Here is a 23203-nt window from a genome sequence, read left to right as displayed (position 1 = left end):
TAAAAAAATCGTTCGATGATTGCTTAAGATGGATGAGCTACAACCTGGACTACATACGTGATCGTCTTACCTGTAGTATGTTTAACTATTGTATGGGTGGTGTCCAACAAGATGTTGACATCACCAATAAATACTTCAAGAAACATCCAGAAGCATTGCCAAACAAAGGTAAACATTAACAGCTATACACATTATATCCCATTTCACTAAATCAGTTGATTTTTATGAAATATTCTCATTCGCGTTTAAATAAATTATAATACCAAAGTATGCATCTTACCTAACCTAACAGAGGAAACATCGTATAATATAAACATAATATGTAGCATACTAAAAATTGATGAAACTCAAAAATACGCCCAAAAAGGTAAAATGAGAAAAAGGATCCGCTCTACGCACAAATTTAAACAAATAAAAACCCACCATTGTAAAAGCAATCGGCTAGCAAAAATTTATTTTGACAACTGAGGCGACCACTAGTGCAACCTTTCCCCTATAATAACATATATTACTATTTATACTAAAATTTAAATTTAAATTTGAGTTTTTGTTTTAATTTTTTAGAAAAAATAGATTTGAATCTATACGGAGAACTTTTTAAAGAACATTGCAGAGCATTTGGCTATACCATAGAAAAATGCGCGGAAACGAAGAAAAGTTCAGAAAGTCAAATGGCACGCTGGGGGTACATTAGAAGATAACAGACTATGAGGACTCGTAGAAAGCTTCGAACTATGATTATGAAATTAAAACTCAAAATTAAAGGTTACGTGGAAATGTTTTTTCATAGTCTAGTAATAAAATGCCAAAAACATTTTAAACTTATTTGAAATTTTTAGTTTTTTCTAATAGTAATCCACCCATTCGTAATACTACACCTCTATACTATGTAAAATTGAGTTATGTTATTTAGTTGTTTATCTTATGTCAGTCGGTCTCCATTCCAGTCACGTTTTAAGTCACTTGTGTGTTATGATACACTGCACTGAATATTGACAATATTGACGGCAGGTCACCGGGTGTAAACGTACCTACTCGTTTTATTAACTTTTTCAATTTGAAAAAAAATTTGAAAAACTTTATCTGGTCGATTGCCTACCGGTTTTGGCACAATTCAACTGAAACAACTACTGTTGTTTAGTCAATAGCAACGGCACGTGATATTTTCGATAACAATAACACATCCGAAGGGTTTTCCCAAGTAAATTTCCGTCATGTTCAATTTGAGAATTTCCGCGTTTATCATTTGCTGCTATGTGTCGCAATGGACGTTTTGTATCGACGATTGCTTGCCCTCGCTGGACGGTATTTGTGGATTAACCGCGCAGCAAGTCGCCGCCGCCCAGAGAAGGTATGACCTCTCCTGGCCACAATTCCATTACAGTAGTAATATTATATAAGTTACGTGTACTGCTTCACTTTATTTTCAATAACATAATTCTCCTTCATAATACTCATCTATAATACTCATCCATAATGACATCAGCACTGTAACACTATGATCATGTCGCTAAGAACGTGACGGCCAAATTTTTAGACTGACCCCCCCCCAGCCATAAGACGTATCCACGTGAAAAGTACCAGGGCCCTAAAGGAATCATAAAGGAATCTTAACATCTGTATCACAATTATATTAATGTAAATAACAATATTCGCTGATGTTTACTATGAAACCCAAATTACACGAATGACGACGAGTTGTGCCGGTGTAGCACTCGCGCATAGTGGACAATCCCCCCACCACTTAATTCCGGTTACTGCTGCACTCCAGTAGTAACGCGGTAAACAATAAACGTATATTGGTCCGTATGCCAGGTCGGACTGCAGCGCCAGTTGTGTGCATAGCCAGCTGTGTTCTTCGGACGACTGCATTGGAAAACAAGAGACACTAGTGGACTGTCTGGTGGGCCAAGAGGTGAGCGTGCGGCAGCTGGAGCAACACTTCGGGCAGGCGGTGCTGAAACTGATGAAGGACCTGGCGAAGGTGACGGACGCAAAGGAACGGGCCACGTCCGTGCTGTTCGACCAGATGAACCAGCTGAACGAGCACCTGGGCAGGTATTACCGCGACGTGGTGGTGGTCGAGAGCACGAGCAAAGCGCACACCGACGCCAGACGTTTGATGCGCGAACGGATGGCGTGCTTCAAGGACATCCAGCGCAAGTTGTGCAGGACCAAAGCGTCGCTGGATCATCAATTGCGCTTGGACGCGCTGAAACGGATCAACGAGGCCAACCGGTTTGGAGTTTCGGTGGCGGCGTGCGATTGCACGGACTGTCCGGCCAACACTCGTCCTCCATGCGGATGAGTCGGAAACCAAACACACCCGTGGTCTTTTTCCATTAGCTTAAGCCAAAACTTTAGCCGTTAGGGATATAATAATTTTCTCCGATAACTTTGTCATTGTATATTAACACTGGTTAATTTTTTTTTCAACATTATACTGTTTTGTGTTCAACACAGTATTCGTACCTCCTAATCTTCTATTTGTTTTTTAAACATGCATGTATTTTTGGGCTGAGAGACATTCTGAAATTCGTGTTACGATTTCGTGCAATCGACATCATGATAGAAATTATTTATTGAACAACACTGGTATGAGTGCCAGGGTTCTGCAAACCCTCACGGTTGCTAGGACCCTAGCACACAAATTTTATCGTGTTACTTTGTTTATTTTAAATAATATATATTTACACATTTTACGCATGTAATCGTGTAAAATAACATTCTAGCACGGAGATTCATCTTGGGTAGGACACTGATTTTTTTGGAAAATATGAACATTAAAAAATAATAATAATTTCCTGTACTTTTAGGTACACGTTGTAGTACATTTTTCAATACTGTGAAAATTTGTATTTCCAATCCTTTAACAAAAAAAAAAGGGTAGGATGTCACTTTTTCAAATGGCAACATGTGTTTTAAGTTCGATTAAATATGTAGACAACAATTTTCAAAAAATGTTATTGTTTGAGTTTTAAATTTTTATCCATTTGTTCGCTTGTTATGACTTTGTAAGGATTTTAATTTTTGTCTATATTTCTTATAATTTTCATTCGGTTCAACAAAGACAAGTAGTTTTATTACCAATCATCACATAAAATAATAATTTAGTAGATAAGATCCGCTTTTATTGTATTTGGTTATCGGTGTACTCGCCTATCGGACAATGCGAGCATAAATAAGAATTTTATGGGCTACTGGTCTTTGGGACACCGAATAAATATGACAATACTTAGGAGAAAATGCATACATTAAATGTAATATCTTGTCGAAGTCATAGCTAACGAACAGACGGATAAAAATTCAAAATTCATACGATAACATAGTTTTAAATTTTTTGCCTAAAAATTTTTGGAATTAAAAACATATTACGTTGTCATTTGAAAAAGTGAACTTGGACCCTTTTTATCGTATAAGGGATAGAGATAAAAAATTTCAAAGTATTAAAAAACATAGTACAAATTGTACCTAAAAAAATAATATTCAAAATATTAACATATTCGGAGAAAACTAGTGTCTTACTCAAAATAAATCACCCTGTATTCTAAAAAAATGTAGTTTTTAATAGGTTAAGCTGTTCAGACGGTATGCGTAATGCGTCTCATATAAATTATCATCCTCTACAGAAATGCATAGCAAACTTAACATAGGACCCTGGTACTTTGGAAGAGCGACAGTGGTGGCTATCAATTTAAAATGTATATAATAGTACCTCATGCTAAAACATTGCTATGCTCTTGATTCTGTATAAATAATTCAAAATATAGTTTGATGAGAACACCTACTGTGGAAGTATTGTTTAATAATATAATACATATTAAATCTCATCAGAAATGTTCAACAGTAAAAAATTAAGGTAATTCAATAATTTTGATGTACTCTATAGTATTGGAATGGATGAAAAAATAATTTTAAGGCTTATTGAAAACGTGTTTAAGATTATCAATTTAACACTTCATAGGTGATTTTTTTTTATTTTGAATTTTGCCATTTTTTTAATAAAATTAAAATACACCACACCTCTTTATATGAAACTAGATAAATATAAAAAAAAATAATTTAAACACTTAGCTTTATTTAACTTTGTGTTTGTTTTGTATCATTTAATTCCCTCAGTTATCAGAAACTATACCACTACATCCTATTAAGTTTAACATAATGTGTTGTTTTATATTTCAATAACAAGGTTTTAAGAAAGTATAAAATCATACGTTTTTAAGTTATTGACAGTAAAAATTATTTTTAAAAATTGGTGTTATTTTTACACTTGGCAAAGAAACGGCTCTTAATACCGGCTCTGGAACAACGACAATATCTTTTTGTGTTCCTAGTGTCTCCAATTTCATGCATCTAACAACCGTTGATATTACAGTCTTCATTTGATACATGGCGAATTTCTGACCTAAAATGCCAAACAGTACATTAATTTAATCGTATAAAATGACAATCCAAATGGGTTTTGTTGGATAATTTTTTTCATTAAGTAAGATGTCATACCAATACAGTTTCTCGGTCCGGCGCTAAACGGTATGTATCCGAATGGGTGTCGGCCGTTACAATGTTCTGGTAAAAATCTATCGGGATTAAATGCTTCTGGATTTGGATACATTGACTCGTCACGATGCAACAAATAAATAATGATGTGTACAACTGATCCTGCAGGTATTATGTGGTTTTCTGAAATGTTAAAATGTCGATAATTCTGACTCGAGTATGAAAATTAAGTTTTTAAACATACTCAGACGTAACGGTTGATTAAGTTTTCTTTGTATACCCGGAACACTAGGGTAAAGTCTCATGGTTTCCTTTATTACTCTCTCCAATATCGGCATGGCTCTAAGGTCTTCCATTGTAGCATCTCGATCGCTGTCACCAAATATTCCATAAAGCTCTTCTCGGATGTCATCCTATTTTTTATGTTAGGAGTAAAATAAAATAGGCGATAAGAGTGTGTTTTTTGGTATTGCAATTATAATATTTTCGAATAATTTAACGGTATAAATCCGGGATGGATATATGGGATTTTTACACGAAGAGAGCAAAGACAACGGTCAGAGAACAATTTCATTTGTGACATCTAGGAGTTTAGTAATCAGTAACACTATCTTTCCCCAACAAGAACATCCACAAGTATACGTGAAAGTCTCCAGACGGACGGACTATGAATCAAATTGACCATGTATTGATTGTAAAAAGATGTAGATCAAGTATAACATATTGATGTTTCATTTTAGATAAGTTAGTCATATATTATTAAACTTAGCACCTGAATGTTTTGATTCATGCCGATGTGAATCAACGCCATTGTCATAGCTAATGAAGATGTATCGTGTCCTTCGAATAGAAAAGTGTCTACTTCTTCTCGAATGTCAGCGTCTGTCATTGAGTTTGGATGTTCGTTGGAAATACCTATTAATAGGTCCAGGAATGAATATACTTTTTTTCTTTCTGTAATATAATATCAGTGTTTCAAATATAGAACATAAAAAACAATAAGTAGTAGCTGTTGCAAATAAACCAAATTTTAAACCATTATTTTCGGCCATTTCATTTTTGGCGTCATTAAGTTTTTGTTTTCTTTCCTGAATAACCTGAAATTATATTTTTATTTAAATAAAACAAGTACACGTCGACTGTCTGTTGTACAGTGCTATAATTACGTTTTCAGTAAATGTGTGCAGTACTTTTAATGATTTGTAAAAGTCTCTGCCGGAAGGACTGACGTTGAAAATCGTATCACTCCAAAGCCATAGTGTGAAAATTCTTTTCATGATTATACGACTCACGCTGGTAAAACCAAAACATTCAATAATTGTTACTTTTACATTTAGTAAAACTTTAAGCACTTTCATAACGATAATACATAAATTCACATGTATATTTATTAATTGTTTGCACGAGCGGACATACTTTTTTATTGCATTTACGTAATCGGTCGATTGTTCTTCTTGAGATCTTAAGCTCACGCCCATAATTGTTTCTAAAATAACATGAATTAATAGTGGTTAGATTAACAATTTAATTACTTCTTCTTCTTCATTTTTGCTTTGCAATCCAAACTACATGTGGTCGGCCGTTCTAGTCCTAAAGGCTACTCTTGCATAGCACTCGATCTACTGCATCTCGTCCAGTCACCCCTAGCAAACCTACTATTACTTTTGGCTCTTTATTTGCCCGCTCTTTTCTCCTGTCTAACCCTTTCTTTAATACTCGAAATTTGAGACCATTCATCTATGCAGCGTTACCACTCTTATAACTAGAATTAATTTGCAATCTTACACTGCTAAGAAATTTATTTGTGATCTACATATTTCTTCCAATCTTCAAAGTTGTAGATATAATGTTGTTCTCTTTTCCTATAAAATGTATTCACAACTGCCAAACCGTATGCCTCCGCAAAATCAAGTACCTTTTCTCCATCTACTCTTTCATACCCTGTCCACCGATCAAAATTTCCTATTTTCTTGGTAAGGAATTTACTACCTCATCCATTAATTTTACTATTACTACACAAGCACATTTCCTCACATCTCCTACCACGTTTGCTTTTATTTCCTGGTCCACTACCATTATACTGCCATTCCTAATGCTACTCGTGCTTGAATAGATTGTCTTACACCCTTTTCCGATTTACTTTGCTTTCTCTCCATTCGTTCTAGTTTCTTGCACACAACAAATATTCATTCGTCCATTTTAACATTCTCATCTCCACTACACTCATCTTTTGTTCAGTAGTTTGTCTACTGCCCTATATTCTGATCCATACAGCATTGTTGGCCTCACTACCTTCTTCTAAAATCTACCAGTCATACAAAACACCTGACGCTCTTCTCCGTCTTTTTCATCCATCATTTATTCTCAGTCCTTTTCTTACAAGCACTTCACTTCACTCTTCAAGTCTCTCACTCAATTCTTCCGGAATTTCCCCCACTATGTACACATGCATGTAGCATTATTTATTATACTGATGTTTAATGATAAAAATAGTGATTTACCGCATACAATATCTAAAGCGCATAAAGTCATGTAAGAATATATGTCCGTAATATGTTCATCGTTTTTCGATGCCTTGGCGAGGTTTTGCACTAAATTGTATGCATGCTTGTTGAATGCCGGTATGTATGTTCCTAATATTTTGAAGTGGAACGTATTGGTCAGTAACTTTCTTCGCGTTTGCCATTTTTCATCTGGAACACATTATTGTGTTTAATACAATTGAACAATCGTCTAATAATAGAAATAGGGCATTCGACATACCGGTGCTGGTCAAAAGCCCTTTGCTTAACCAGGGCTCGAGAAACTTGTAATCCGGTCCTTTGGTAATATGTTCAGTACTGGACAAGAATATCTATATAAAAATTAACTCTAATATATTCTTACATTTACAACTAGGAACACCAAATATAGTAATAAACGCAGACCTTTACGTCATCGGGATCGTTTAATAAGATGTAGTCATTCAGTATAATTTTAAAATGCACCAACGGTCCAACTCTTTTGACTAGGTTAGAGAAATAAGGGAAATAATCTGAAATGTTCGGACGGTTAAGTAATTTCTTTTTTTGCAACAGAAAAATTAATTTCATGTGGTATTAATTGATTCACAGTAAAGTACTTTTCTAAATTTAACCTTTTTTTTTTTTTGGTTTATAGCCTTTTCTGTACAACTTGTATTATTCGAGAAAAAAAAATATAAAAAACTACTGAATTTTACCCTTAAGATTACAATCAAATAATAAAGTGTCATGTTCATAATAATAGATATCATTTTGTTACCAAACACTTCAATAATTGCAGCCTATAGGTTGGTCACTAATGCATCAATAAATTCAAGTAAAGATACAAATTTAAGTTATTTCGATTTTTTTATACAATCAGTTATTTTGAGCTATAGTCATAAAATGATCTTCTCAATTTTAATGTTATCCTAATAACTATCACATTCATTAGATCAAAATGGTGTTGGAAACATTTCCTATGCTTTAATGCATACCTAGTTTACTTTTCTACTACAGATATAACTTTTTAACAGCTCTTAAATAAAATTCCTATAGTAATGAGACTTAGTAGTAATACGTTTTTTGTTTATGCATCCGTTAATAATCGATTAATTCATAAACAACATTACCTCGAGGGCTCAAAATAAAGATGTGCAATGGGGTCTTAAAGAATCCCCAGTAGGTTTTTGTTATACTCGGTAGTAGCATTATTTGTTTTTGACGTTCGATCGCATGTTTGTCCCGATGCAATACATAGTATCCGAGTGTGAGCATCATAATAAGCGAAATCCACATAGAGATGTTCAAGCCTGAAGCCAAAGCTCCAAATAGTATGTTCATCGCGTTAATTTCGAGATGTATACGAGCCAGACAATGTACTTGGTTGTGAAAAAATATGTTCTTTGGGTCTCGCCTTAAAAAAATATATATGTATATTAGGGTGCACCAAAAAACATTTTTTTTGTTCTTTTCTTGACATTATGTTCCTTGGGGTAAAATAATAATTACCTATTTTTTTTCAGATTTTTAAAATTAATTTTAGAGGTTGCGAGCATCAGTTTTCCAAAAAAAAAATTTTTTTTTTTAGTTTTTTAGTTTTTTAAGGTATAAAATATATCAATTTTAATCAAAATGTTGCCTTTATTCAAAATCATCATTAAAAAAAGAGGAATAAACCAGTATTTTTTTTTTTACAAAAAAAACTACTATCCAACTAATTTAGGCCCTGGAATGTAAAATTTGCGAAAACATTGATGTATATATATATACCCTTAATAGTACCCTAAAATATTTTTTTAGGAGTATAAAAGTTTTTTAACTTGTTCCTCATTTAGTTGCAAAGAATTCCGATATACTTGCATAACACATTATTTTAACAATATTTTTTTTTATTTCCTACGTTAGCAAAGGCCATTATATTATATATATATATATATATAATAATAATATTGATATAATAAATATATATATATATATTATATTATTATATAATTATTTTTTTTTCTGATTTATTGTTAGAATAATGTCTTATGTGTTTGTATATACAATTTATGTACTTCTATATAAGGTTTTTTTTTTATTTTATAAAATAATAGAGTTTTTTGTTAATGACTTGTAAAAACTATGAACTAAAAAAATATATATTTGTTAAGTAACAGTATTCAAAACTTGTTTTTTGTTTTTTTTTAATTCATTTTTTTCTGATCTATTGTTAGAATAACGTGTTATGTAAATATATCGGAATTCTTCGCAACTAAATGAGGAATAAATTAAAAATATTTTATACCCCTAAAAAAAAATTTTAGGGTACTATTAAGGGTATATATATACTTTCAGCAATGTTTTCGCAAATTTTACATTTCAGGGCCTAAATTAGTTGGATAGTAGTTACTGGTTTATTCCTCTTTTTCTAATGATGATTTTATAAACAAGCAATATTTGTTTAAAATTGATATATGCTATGTTATATGAGATGTATAAATATAAATTATTATAACAATACAACTATTGGATGTATATTTTGTATTCATTATTTAAGAAGGAGACCTAAATCTAGGTGCACAAGCCAGGGATTATTTATTTTTTCGTATATATAGACATAGCAAACACATAAGCTTAAACAGAATAATATTATAAAGTTAAAAACTATTAAAGCCTGCACAATTTTTAAATCATTTTGATGTACAGTTTAAACTGCTCCATAGATATCTAACTTTCGGAATTTTAGTTCTAGAACATTTACCCAAAATAGCTAACCTAAGAAAACATTTCCCTCGGTAATGTTATAATTGTTAGAGTATATTGTTCTTCATTACCTTTTGCCTGTCCAGACAAATCATAGGAATAGTTGACTGATCGATTTGGACATTTAAAAATTGTAAAAATATTCAACATACAATGTTCAAAAGAGTAAGCTTCAATTTTCCAAAAAATTGTTTCATGCCAAAAAATAGAGTTGTGAAATTCTTAAGCCTAACGCAATATTTTATATAAAAAAAAATGTAATTGTTAGTTGTTGGTACAAACCGAACATTTGTCACTAACACACAAACTATAATAGGTATCTTTAAATAGAAATATTAGAATAAATGTTTAGGATAATCTGTATATTTACTGGTGCAAATGTCTTGTTGATGATTATTATAGTGCTAAAAAACAATCCAAGTGTTCATACCCTAAGATGACCATGCTCTAGATAAATTTAATCATAGTAATAATTGAAATTTAAGATGAATTTAATCCGTATAGTAATACTCACTTGTTAAAATGAAACAATCACAATTAGGTTTCTCGCCAAAGTATTTATATAGTATAATGTCATATAATATCAAACAATATCATATTATGGTGTAGGCCGTTGCGAGCCTTCTATTGTAATGACTTAAGTATATGAAAAATGGACTATTAAAACATTTAAATTCAAGTTTTATTAACTTTAAACACAATGGTAATATATTTGTTTTTACACAGAAATAATTATTTTAATTTGTTTTTGTTATTAAGCATTGAAGAATAAAAATTATAACTAAAACGTTTGAATTTCATTAAGAAAGCTTTGAGAAATATTCTACAGGTACTTGGTTTACGGTATACAAATGTATGTATGTATGTCGAATGAATATTAATAGTTGTGTAATTGTTATTTTTTTTTTTTAATTAATTTATTTATTTGTATCACTGTCTAATACTATTTTGTAAATTATACTGTAATGTATACAAAAATGTTTTCAAAAAGAAACACTAGAAAATTGCAATTGTTTTAAGATATATTGAGTTGCCACTATATTAATGACCTCTGTTGAAAGTTAAAAAATACTTAAACTTAATACATAATATTTTTAACCCAAAAATATGTATAATTTTTTACGTCCTTCTAATAATGTTTACATTAAAATAATATACACGTGCGAATATACTCAAATCCATTGTAATGTGTTCTTGACTAAAAGCAAACAATAGGTTTTCATAGGTAGGGTTGTTTTTTAACCTACATTATTAAAATTAATATTCGCCGACGACTTTGTCTAATGTAAAACTATGAAAATTGTTAACCTTATACAAACTATTCACAAATTATGCATAAAAAGTTGAGTAATTTCATCATTTCAAGATATTATTACTGTTTAAAGGTTTAACTGTGAAATAAATGATACAACTGTGTACGAATTAAATTGACCACATTTCCAGGTAAATGTTTAAAATCGTTGTGCCTAAACGCATAACGTCACTTCATATTTTAGGAAATTCGAAAATTCATACCTGATACGTCTTCTAGATATTTTCATTTCAGTTGTAAGACTTACCATCAATGAAATAACATACAATGAAATATATAAGCGGTTAATATTAAAAAAAAAAAAAAATTTCTTTTAAGTTAGATATTAATATTACTAAATTAGACGATCTTGTAAAGCAAAGACGAAGAAACAGAAGAAGTAAATAAATTGTTTAGAATTTGTCATCAATTAGACGACTTAAGAAGACGGATCGTATAATAACAATTAATAGATAAACCTAACCGCTCTTAATTCATGTTTTTTAAAAACACTAATGGGCGTGAGCTTAGAATCTCTAGAAGAACAATCGACCGATTACGTAAATGCAATAAAAACGTATTAGATACCTTTGCTTATTGTGAACTATTTAGAATTATCACACGATTTTATCTTCAAGACTTATAATAATTATCGACTTTTAATACTATAAATGCTCTTGCACATAATATTTTATTTTTTAACAAATATTATAAATGCAAAACAATATCAAGCCCACAATGCTTTTGACAATCATTTTCAACAGACAACATCATAAAGCTTCTAAATTATCCTGATACGACGAGGAGGGGTTTCGAAATTTTGTTCGATCAAATCACAGTATTGCAATGACAATAAATGATCAATGTACTTAACTTACTTTGAGATCTCATGACTCATGTCTCATGGAATAAAAAATTTGCGGAACATTGGATCAACATTGTGATCCAATGTTTTATATCAAAATTAGATAAACCTACCATCAGAAACACTGTTAACACATTTCCGTTTACTAATTTCGTTGAAATTATTCAATTTACTACCGAAAAAAGTCTAATTTTGTGAAAAATATTATGTGATTTACCATAAAAAGAAAGACATTTTAATATACAACACTTTTATGTATATTTATAACACAACAAAAGAACAAAATGACGCTAATTTTTTTCGTTTCTCACATCTGGTACACCGTTATTGTAGTTAAAAAAAAAAGTATTAATTAAAATCTCAAACTGGTACTCGAAGGAATTAGTGGAATTATAAAATCATCAACAATTATACCGCGTCAACGTATTAAGTTTGGTTTAATGTATTGTTATGTTCTACAGCAAGGTTTTAAGACAGTATAATATGGCTAATACATTATTTACAAATTTTAATTTTAATTTTAATACTATACATTATTTTTTTAAAAGCGGTGTTATCTTTACACTAGGCAAAGAAACGGCCCTTAACACCATCTCTGGAACAACGACAATATCTTTTTGTGTTCCTAGCGTTTCCAATTTCATGCATCTAACAACCGTTGATATTACAGTCTTCATTTGATACATGGCAAATTTCTGACCTAAAATGACAAACAGTACATTAATTTTAACGTATAAAATAACAATCCAAATGGGTTTTGTTGGATAATTTTGGTTCATTAATTATAATGTCGTACCAATACAGTTTCTCGGTCCGGCGCTAAACGGTATGTATCCGAATGGGTGTCGGTCGTTACAATGTTCTGGTAAAAATCGATCGGGATTAAATGCTTCTGGATTTGGATACATTGACTCGTCACGATGCAACAAATAAATAATGATGCCTACAACCGATCCTGCCGGTATTATGTGGTTTTCTAAAATATTAAAATTTCCATAATTCTGATTCGAGTATAAAAATTAAGTTTTTAAACATACTGAGGTGTAACGGTTGGTTAAGTTTTCTTTGTATGCCCGGAACACTAGGGTAAAGTCTCATGGTTTCCTTTATTACTCTCTCCAATATCGGCATGGCTCTAAGGTCTTCCATTGTAGCATCTCGATCGCTGTCTCCAAATATTCCATAAAGCTCTTCTCGGATGTCATCCTATTTTTTATGTTAGGAGTAAAATAAAATAGGCGATAATAGGTGTTTTTTTTTTAGATTGAAGTTTTTAATTGAGCTCATGTTGATCCCAGAATAAAATTATTTTCAGACAATCAAAACATCCTACTATGAATACCATTAACCACAAAAGACTTATCGATTCCATTATAGCTTGGACGGCTAGTAATGTTGGTAGTTTTGATTTCTCTATTAGTTCCCTAGTAGTTTAAGTAGTTTTATGAAAATAGGAAACTTCTTAACGTCCCTACAAGTCTTTTCAATTTTAGTTCACATTGAAAATATTAAAATAAATTAATGTATTATTATAATTTTTCAAATATACCATATTCTAATTTCATTTTAGATCATAGTTAATTATATATTATTAGACTTAGCACCTGAATGTTTTGATTCATGCCGATGTGAATCAACGCCATTGTCATTGCTAATGAAGATGTATCGTGTCCTTCGAATAGAAAAGTGTCTACTTCTTCCCGAATGTCAGCGTCTGTCATTGAGCTTGGATGTTCTTTGGAAATACCGATTAATAGGTCCAGGAATGAATATACTTTTTTTCTTTCTGTAATGTGTTTCAAATATAGAAAATAAAAAACAATTAGTAGTAGCTGTGACAAACAAACCTAAACCATTAATACCGGCCATTTCAGTTTTGGCGTCATTAAGTTTTTGTTTTCTTTCCTGAATAACCTGAAATTATATTTTTGTTCAAATAAAACAAGTACACGTCGACTGTCTGTTGTACAGTGCTATAATTACGTTTTCAGTAAATGTGTGCAGTACTTTTAATGATTTGTAAAATTCTCTGCCGGTAGTGCTGATTTTGAAAATCGTATCACTCCAAAGCCATAGTGTAAACATTCTTTTCATGATTATACGACTCACGCTGGTAAAACAAAACTTACATTAATTACGTTTAGTAAAGTTTTAGGTACTTTTACAATGACAACATATAAATTCATATATATATTTATTAATTGTTTGCACGAGTAGACATACGTTTTTATAGCATTTACGTAATCGGTCGATTGTTCTTCTTGAGATCTTAAGCTCACGCCCATGATTGTTTCTACAAAAACATGAATTAAGAGCGGTTAGGTTTATCTATAATTTACTAAGCATAAAAAATATGATTGTTATATACTATCCATCTTCTTAAAGTCTCCAATTGATGACAAATTCTAAACAATTTATTTACTTCTTCTTTGTCTTTGCTTTACAATCCAAACTACATGAGGTCTGCAACTCTGTTCCTACAGGCTACACCTCCATAGAACTTGATTCCGTATTCTCTCGTTCCTGCTACGTTCATTTTTAAAACATCTCTCACTGCTTCTGTCTCATCTCTCCTCAAAACATGACCGAACAATCTTAACCTATTGTCTTTTATTTTCCCCACAATAGATGCAACTCCTAGACTTCCACTTTTCTATTAATTTCCTATTCTATCCATCTTAGAAACTCCGTTCATCCATTTTACCATTCTCATCTCCACTACACTCATCTTCTGCCCTGTATTCTGATCCATACAGCATTGTTGGCCTCACTATCTTCTTATAAAATCTAACAGTCACACAAAACACCTGACGCTCTTCTCCGTCTTTTTCATCCACAATTTATCCTCAGTCCTTTTCTTTAACTTCACTCTTCAAGTCTCTCACTCAATTCTTCCGGAATTTTCCCCACTATGTACACATGCATGTAGCATTATTTATTATACCAAAGGATAATGATAGAAATAGTAGTTTACCGCACACAATATCTAAACCACATAAGGTCATGTGAGAATATAGGTCCGTAATGTGTTCGTCGTTTTTCGACGCCTTGGCAAGGTTTTGCACCAAAGTGTGTGCATGCTTGTTGAGAACGGGTATGTATGTTCCTAATATTTTGAAGTGGAACGTATTGGTCAGTAACTTTCTTCGCGTTTGCCATTTTTCATCTGGAACACATTATTGTGTTTAATACAATCGTCGAATAATAGAAATAGGGCATTCGACATACCGGTGCTGGTCAAAAGCCCTTTGTTTAACCAGGGCTCGAGCAACTTGTAATCCGGTCCTTTGGTAATATGTTCAGTACTGGACAATAAAAGCTATTAAAAAAAAAATTATCTTTAATATATTATTACAAGGAGCAACGAATATATAATGATAAATGCCGACCTTTACGTCATTGGGATCGTTTAATACGACGTAGTCATTTGTTATAATTTTGAAATGCACCAATGGTCCCACTCTTTTAAACACGCTGGAGAAATAAGGGAAAATATCTGAAATTGGTAACAGAGTAATTACTTTTTATATGGTATTAATTAGTTCATAGTAGATGAATATTGCTATTGACACCTATGCGTGAAGAACTTTCATCGAACCTCATTCTGCTTTTAACGATTTCGATACTAGAAAAGTGACCTCTGAATCTTCAATTAAATTTAATAATTTGTTTCGGGTATAGCACTTTAATTCAAACAATAGTAAAAATTGATGAGTTAAAATTGTAATAAGGATATAATAACATAGTAGCTGTGAGGATATAACTTTTTGATCAACAATTTTCGTTTATTAGCCTTTTCTGTATATGTTGTGTAATTTTTAAAAAAACTATTGAGATTTACCCTTGAGATTACATTCAAATAATAATAGAAGACATTACCTATGCTTTAATGCATTCCTAATTGAGGAGTGACAACGCGAAACGTGCTATTGCCAAAAATTATCAAAATTGAGTTATACATCAATTCTTATAGTAAAAATGGCGGGGAATCGAATGAGGTTGTCAGATTTGTCCAAATCATACTATTTTCCATGGTAATTTACAGCTATACTAATTAAATTATTTGCAAAACGTACTATTTCCGAGTGGAATAAAATGTAGTTGATATTTAAATTTTATTTGTTAATTATTTAACGGAAATATAATATGGGACACTAGTTTTTTATTTTATTTACCAGTTGGTGCAATTAATAAAATTCGGTTACCGTTTTGGGGGTAATTATATTGATAACACATTTTAAAAGTTCACATCATGACTATTATGTGATAACACACTATTTACCATGCAAGTACTCACAGATTTTGTCTATTGATTTAAGATTTTTACAAAATATATTCAAAACAAAATTATCAAAGATGTTCAGCTCAAAAACTTTTAAAATGGTCGTGAATGGTTTTAATACAATTTATGTTTCATGATTATATATATTTAAGAATAATGTTGACCCCACAAAAGAAGATATTCCTTGTTTTTGATGACGACAACGAATGAATATATTTTTTCAAATATTCTTAAGATTTTTTTTTATTAAATTATTATTTTGTAATTATTTTATTTTACTATTTGTTTCCGTTTTTTATAATTTTTTAAAATACAATTAATGTGAATAAACCAAGGTTAATTAATGTCTTATTTTAATTTTATATTTGTATTATTATGCATTTTTTTTATAGAATGTAAAATAAGGTTTTATAATTTTTAAGATATTACGAATCATATTGTAACAAATTTACAATCACGGAAAAAACTACGTATGAAATATTTTAATTTTCAGGAAATAGTTAATTATGAAAAAAAATAAATACATATTAGTTTGCTACGTGAAATAAATAATATTAATATTATTTACATATATTATGTAAATTATTATACTATTTGTTGGGAATAGTACGTTACGATGAAATATGGCCAAAACGTATCATTTCCATTGAATTTTGCCAAAACGAACAAAGTGGTGGAAATAGTACGTTTTGGCGCGATCCTTTTTACAAAATTATGTTTTTAATGTATCTAAATTTAAATTTACATATCAACAATTATCGTAAATAAGTTCAGATTTTTTTTTTATTAATTTTTAGAATATTACAGTTTTTTTCTATGACTTTCCTATAAGCTACAACAGAAGCGAAAAATGGCAAAGCACGTTTTGCATTGTCGCCCATCAATTTACTTTCTTACTCCAGTTTTTTTATCAGTTGTTACATAAAATACATACAGCAATATAGTGTCTGCGCTAAGTACAACTACATAATATGTTCGACTAGGCATCCATTAATAATTGATTAATACTTAACATTTCATAAATATTATTACCTTGAGGACTCAGACGAGCGACGTGTATTATGGTTACTATCATTTCCAAGTAGGTTTTTGTTGTGGTCGGTAGCAGAGATATTTGTTTTTGACGTTTATCCGGATACATTGCGTAGAATCCGAAAATCACCAACATGACGAGCGATATGGAGATTGTCAGACCCGAAGCAAAACCTCCGTAGAATATGTTCATGACGATCATGGCGAGACGACTCTAGATCCGAGATCTGTTAACTTTGATACGTGATCGCAGGTTTGCGCTGAAATGTATTATGTTATTTTGGTCTCGCCTTAACAAAAAAAATACATACGTGTATTATATTAGTTAAGAGAAATACTAGTATTGGTAAAAATAAACACAAGTATCAACACAAGTAAACCGATGGATTTTATCTACATATTGCGAAGAACACAGCAGTGACTATTTTTTTTTTCATGATTCTTGTAGTAAATGTGAAGAGCTTAAAGTTAGAATATTAAATCACCGCATCTTAATGAAACTGCGAAATAGCGGACTGCTGTAGCAGAGTTGATCTCGTTAAAATATATTAGAATTTTTTAAGTTTAAGAAAAAAACATTGTACTCTTCGTGATATTGTAATATCATACCTCTATGATACAGGGTCTGGCAAAAAAACCTCCCCTATTTAGAAATAGGTGGGAAATTTCTAAATAGGGAGATTTTTTTGCCGTACCCCGTATTATAGAAATTATGATTTTAATATTATTATTAATTATATTAATTGTGCTAATATTTTTTTAATAAAACACCGATTCGACGAACTTACATAAGTTTATATTATTTTTAAATTAAAAAAAAAATGTTAGTATTTGTCAAAAGGGACCTATGTTACAAAAATATTTTGGCTATTTATAGAAACACAAAATGTTTAAAAAAATATTTTTCTTCGCTAATTATTTTTAATACATTATTATTCAATCGAAATTGCGATGATTGATCTAAATAAGCAAATTTGTAAAGAGCAAAATAGTTTTTTTTCACCTGAAAAATTGTTAAAAAGTTCCTTTAAAACCAATTCCCATTCACTGTTATACGCTGGGTTATATGAAAAATATAAATTATTATAACAGTACAACTATTGGATATAATATTTCTATTAATTATTTAAAAAGGAGACCGAAATCTAGATGCACAAGCTTGGGATTATTTATTTGTTTGTATATATAGACATAGTAAACACATAAGCTCGAACAGAATAATATAAAATTACAAACAATAAAAGCCTGCACAATTTTCAAATAGTTTTTGTATACCATTTAAGCTACGCCGTAGATATCAAACTTTCAGAATCCTACTATTAGAACATTTCCTAAAATAGTTAAATTAAGAAAACGTCCCCCCCCCCGGGTAGTGTGATAATTGTTAGGCTATGTATTTCATTGCCTTTTGTCTGTCGAGAAAATCATAATTGAAAATCAATGAGCTGCTCATGACGGTGTAAGTTTAATACCAAAAAGTAGAGTTGTGAAATTCTTAAGTCTAATGCAATATTTTTTACAAGAAAAATGTAGCTGTTAGTTGTGTGGTACATACTGAATATTGTGTTACTAACACACAAACTAAAATATCTTAAAATACATAATATATATTGGCATAAATGTTTGGATTATCTGTAAATTTACTGGTGCCAACGTCTCGTTGATGATTGCATAGTGCCAAAAAACAATACAAGTGTTCAGTGTATGATTCAGGTGAGTCTTTAGGTAAATTTAACTATATACCAGTTATAACTGTAATTAAATATGAATTTAATCTGCATAGTAAAACTTACTTGTTGAAACGGAACAATCACAATTGGGTGTCTCGCAAAAGTAACTATTTATATGGTATAATAAAATGTATAATATAATATCAGACCCTATAATATAACATCATATTATGGTATACCAACGACCTGTTGCGAGTTTGAAATACGAACAGTGACTTCCTGTTACAATGGCTTCAATTGTACGTTTTTATTGTTAATTCTTTATTATTTATTTTTTTTTTTTTAATTAAAATCGAGGTTGTTTGTAAGATGTCTAATAATATAGCAGAATAGAATTATATTGTTTTTATTCAAATTAAATTCGTTTTTGTTATGTTAATTTTTGTGTATAACAAAAACAAAGCCCGTGAATTCCTCTCCCTCTTACATAAGAACAAAAAAAAATATGATTTGCACGATTAAACGCTATCTCTTATAAATATGTAATATGATATCTATGTAGTATATATTCTCTTAACCGAGTACAAACCAGAACTTCTTCTTCATTTTCGCCATACACTGCCTACAACTACTTGGGGGGTCGGCCACCCTAGCCCTACACCTAAATATACCTCATCTTCTCATCTCATCTCTTTCAATCACCCCAGTACTGTCCTGTACCACTGTCCATCTTTTCTTCGGTCTTCCTCTCTGGAAACTCTTTAATATGCATTTTCTAAATCTATAAAAACAAACATGCACGGTTTTCTTTTCTTCTGCCTGTATTTCTCCACAATCTGTTTTGTTAATAAACAATATTTTCAAACCATTTCAAAATAAACAGTATAATTTAGTTGACGGTTTCATGTGTATTCATCAATATACCTATTTAATCATTTAAATGGAGTTAATGTTTTTACACTCCAGAAACACATAGCTTGTGACCCAAAAATCTATCCTAAACCATTTTTTTTTTAAGAATAAAAATAAATCCTAGCTAATTTTCTATTTGATTACGACCATTATGTAAATTCATTTTTGTTAAATTATTATATTATCAATTAAATTTGTTTCACTGTAGGAATAATGACAAATGTAATTAAAACCACAATGTTCGAGAAAATAAATTTAAATACACCGACTATTCTTTTCACATCATATTAATTTTATATTTTTTTTGGGAGTTTTTTTTTTTTAATTAAGTATGGCGTCACACAATTATTAGGTTGCTCGAAAAAAATTGCAATTAAAACCTACTACCGCCTTATTTTCATTATAATCTAAATAGTTAACCAGCAAGCTAAAAAAAACTCCACGTATAATGTACAATAATGAGTTTACACATTTGATGAGCAACTTTTTTATATTGAGTATTTGGAGAACAATAGAAAAGACAACCTCGATAACCCTTTGTTGGGTAAGCAGAAGTTATTTTATGTAGGTAGATTAGGTAAAAAAGAATGGCACAGACTTGCGTTACAGGTTCAAATATCATAATTTATTGTATTTTGTAATTTAGATAATACTATTGTGTCACGCCTGTCCTGAGCATAACAATGGAAATAATAAATTCCTATCACTACCTACTTTTTGTTTTAGGCCTTCGAGATAGAAAAAATTATTTCAATGACCTAGATGAGGAACTATTTTTAGAAAGGTGTAGACTATTATCTAAACAGTGTATTAAACAACAATTATTTATGTATGAGCAAACGTCAAAATAAAGTAAAATAAAATATCAAATAACAACAAACTGATAAATTAAATAGTACAATAGTTGCTTATCAGTTATCACATATCTTGATAGCCAATGAGAACGTTGGAATCGAGGTAACCGCTTTGGTAACCAGGTTAACGTATTGGTAACTTAACAAATGGAATTTAACAATAATAATGTTACGGTGAAACTTACACTTCGTTTAACCAGATGTCAAATTTAAATTAATTGTCAATTAACATTGTGTTAAAAGTATATTTACAACAATAGTGAAACCGGCTGAAAATCAAATAAACGCAAGTACAAATAAATTCAAACCGAGTTAAACGTTGTAGGTGGTTATTTTTGTTTCAATGTGGTAACTTTTAGGTGCAAATACAACTATAAAATTCTTAAGACTAATGTGATATTTTATTACAAAAATGTAGTCTTTATGAAATGAAAATGTGGTCTCTAGCATTTCTAAAAACTATTTTCTAAGAAAATAAAAGTGTTATGACGTTTGGATTGTCTGTATGATCTCGTGCAAATGTTTTGTTGGTGAATATAAAGTGCTAATAAACAATACTAATAATACGAATTTATTCTTTATAAATGTAAAACTTACTTGTCGAAATGGAACAATCACAAATTTGGTTTCTCGCTAAAGTATGTATAATATATTATTATGTAGTACAATATTATAACATCATTATGGTATAGGCCGTTGCCAGTTTAAAATACAAATAGTAACTTTCCGTTATGATGGCTTATTTTTTACGTTTTTTTTTTAATTTCGAATCGAGGCGCCTTTAAGAACTTAATATTAAAAACCCTTAGCTATAAATGAATATCCACTCTCTGTGTATACTTGTTTCGGCAACAACGTTGCCATCTTCAGCAACGCTAACGACGGACTGAGATTGATTACCGGCGAACACCTGCATATCATCAGATCTGTAAAATTAGTAAAAAAAAAAAAAAAAATGCAAATAACTCTAAAGAACTTAACATTAGGGAGGCAATAGAAATGTTGAAAATAGAAACAGTTTGCTAGACTGGCACTTAAGTCCACTATAAAACAATACTATAAGAATACATAAGGATATATTAGGATACAAGGTGATCAACTTACAACTTACTCAATATCACACTGGGTTTAATCAATAATTACATTTTTTTTTTTTCCATAATTTTTTTGTACAATGTGACCTCAATTATTTCATAAATGAAATGTATGCGTTACCATTTAAGTTTTAAAAGTTTCTATAATAAAAAAAACTAAGTTGACAGGTTGGTAGGAATAAAAAAAAAATGTCAGAAATTGAAATCACATTGTATAAAATCATTATGGAAAAAAAATATATTAAATTCTTAATTAAACCCAGTGAGATATTGAGTAAGTTATAAGTTGATCACCTTGTATCCTTATATATCCTAATAAATCCATCACCTTGTATCCTTGTATCCTATCATATCCTATTATATCCTTATATATCCTAATATATCTTTATATCCTTATCATATACTTACCGTTACTTATCATATACGTTATCCAATCAAGTTCTTTGTCGAAATCGTTGTTTAACATAGCAATGCTGACTAACCTGAAAACCATACTATTAAATGCCGCCATCTTATTGTGCCAACCGTGATTTGAACTTTTCGGAATCGCCTAAATTATTGTCCATTCTTTTTTCTACATCAAGGTATGTACCTAATTGTTGTTTGTTAATTAAATTATTCAAAGCCAAAGGAATAATATAAATATGCAAAATCGTTATCGATAAATCTGATAAAACTTGTATTTTCATTGAATTTAATTGATTGCATTCATTTTCACACGGTAATAGCTGGTCTAGTTTGGTTTTGTCGTTGTGCATAAATCGAAAATAATTATAATTCGGACGTTTGTATGGTAAAACATTTTGTAATATTATGCGTAGTATATATATAGTTAATAGTATTGAGTATACATGGTAATTTACAATATATGTACTCTATGTTAATAGGTTTAAAGCGTTGTATCTCAAATGTATTAAAACTATATCTGAGTTATTCAGTAAATGTTTGTTAAAATACCTATATGCCTGTACAAAGATATTAATTACTAACTGAGGTAAAACTCAGTTAAGTTAGTTTGGTTTTGTCGTTGTGCATAAATCGAAAATAATTATAATTCGTACTTTTTTGGATAGCAAAAGATTGGATTTATAATATTATGCGTAGTATATTATATATTATAGCTAATAGCTATACTATTAGAACGACGATTTATTAACATTAAATTACATATATTATTTACCCGTGACCTTGCCCTCTGTGTGATTATGATTATGTGTTATTACTTAAACCGAAACCCAATTATCGACCAAAGTAATTAACGCGGAAGTTGGACTTTGCAACAATTATTAAATATTTCACACGAGAGACGGAGGTGTGCTTATCGCGGTAAAGAACAAGTTTCCCAGCCAGCAGCCGACGACTATCTCTACACGGTAATATTTAATTGGGCCACTTTTCATAGAAATAACTCTTTTTTTTTTTGTTAATTATAGGCACGGTGTCTTTGCCCTCGAGTT

General features: G+C 30.6%; 2 protein-coding genes across 4 annotated transcripts; both read right to left on the bottom strand.

Moving 5' to 3' along the window:
* Positions 1-4253: 4253 nt before the first annotated feature.
* Positions 4254-7589, bottom strand: LOC126842441 (cytochrome P450 4C1-like; the record flags this gene model as incomplete). Its single annotated transcript, XM_050579455.1, has 10 exons — positions 7425-7589; positions 7261-7351; positions 6999-7190; positions 5914-5983; positions 5664-5790; positions 5534-5594; positions 5270-5451; positions 4742-4910; positions 4501-4680; positions 4254-4405 (listed from the first exon to the last, which is right to left on the bottom strand). Coding segments are annotated over exons 1-10 (1389 nt in total), but the record flags the coding sequence as incomplete, so codon positions are not given.
* A 4764-nt stretch (positions 7590-12353) lies between these two features.
* Positions 12354-22440, bottom strand: LOC126842339 (cytochrome P450 4C1-like). Of its 3 annotated transcripts, none has more exons than XM_050579271.1 (13): positions 22155-22440; positions 21250-21578; positions 17217-17506; positions 15292-15398; positions 15131-15221; positions 14877-15068; positions 14126-14195; positions 13886-14012; positions 13750-13816; positions 13507-13688; positions 12940-13108; positions 12699-12857; positions 12354-12602 (listed from the first exon to the last, which is right to left on the bottom strand). In XM_050579271.1, exons 3-13 carry the CDS (start codon positions 17416-17418, stop codon positions 12436-12438), a joined length of 1533 nt encoding a protein of 510 aa, XP_050435228.1. In that variant the 5' UTR covers positions 17419-17506; positions 21250-21578; positions 22155-22440; the 3' UTR covers positions 12354-12435. The 3 variants fall into 3 exon arrangements, with proteins under 3 accessions (XP_050435228.1, XP_050435227.1, XP_050435226.1); XM_050579270.1 differs by having other exon boundaries at positions 12699-12878; positions 13750-13807; positions 22155-22439; XM_050579269.1 differs by having other exon boundaries at positions 12699-12878; positions 22155-22438.
* Between the last annotated feature and the right edge of the window lie 763 nt (positions 22441-23203).

Source organism: Adelges cooleyi, unplaced genomic scaffold, assembly GCF_023614345.1.
Source record: "Adelges cooleyi isolate 19-005CV unplaced genomic scaffold, UGA_ACOO_1.1 ACOO_flye_CR_arks_rails_tigmint_CR_PRNA_519, whole genome shotgun sequence".
NCBI classification, from domain to species: domain Eukaryota; kingdom Metazoa; phylum Arthropoda; class Insecta; order Hemiptera; family Adelgidae; genus Adelges; species Adelges cooleyi.
This window is presented reverse-complemented; position numbering and strand designations above follow the sequence as displayed.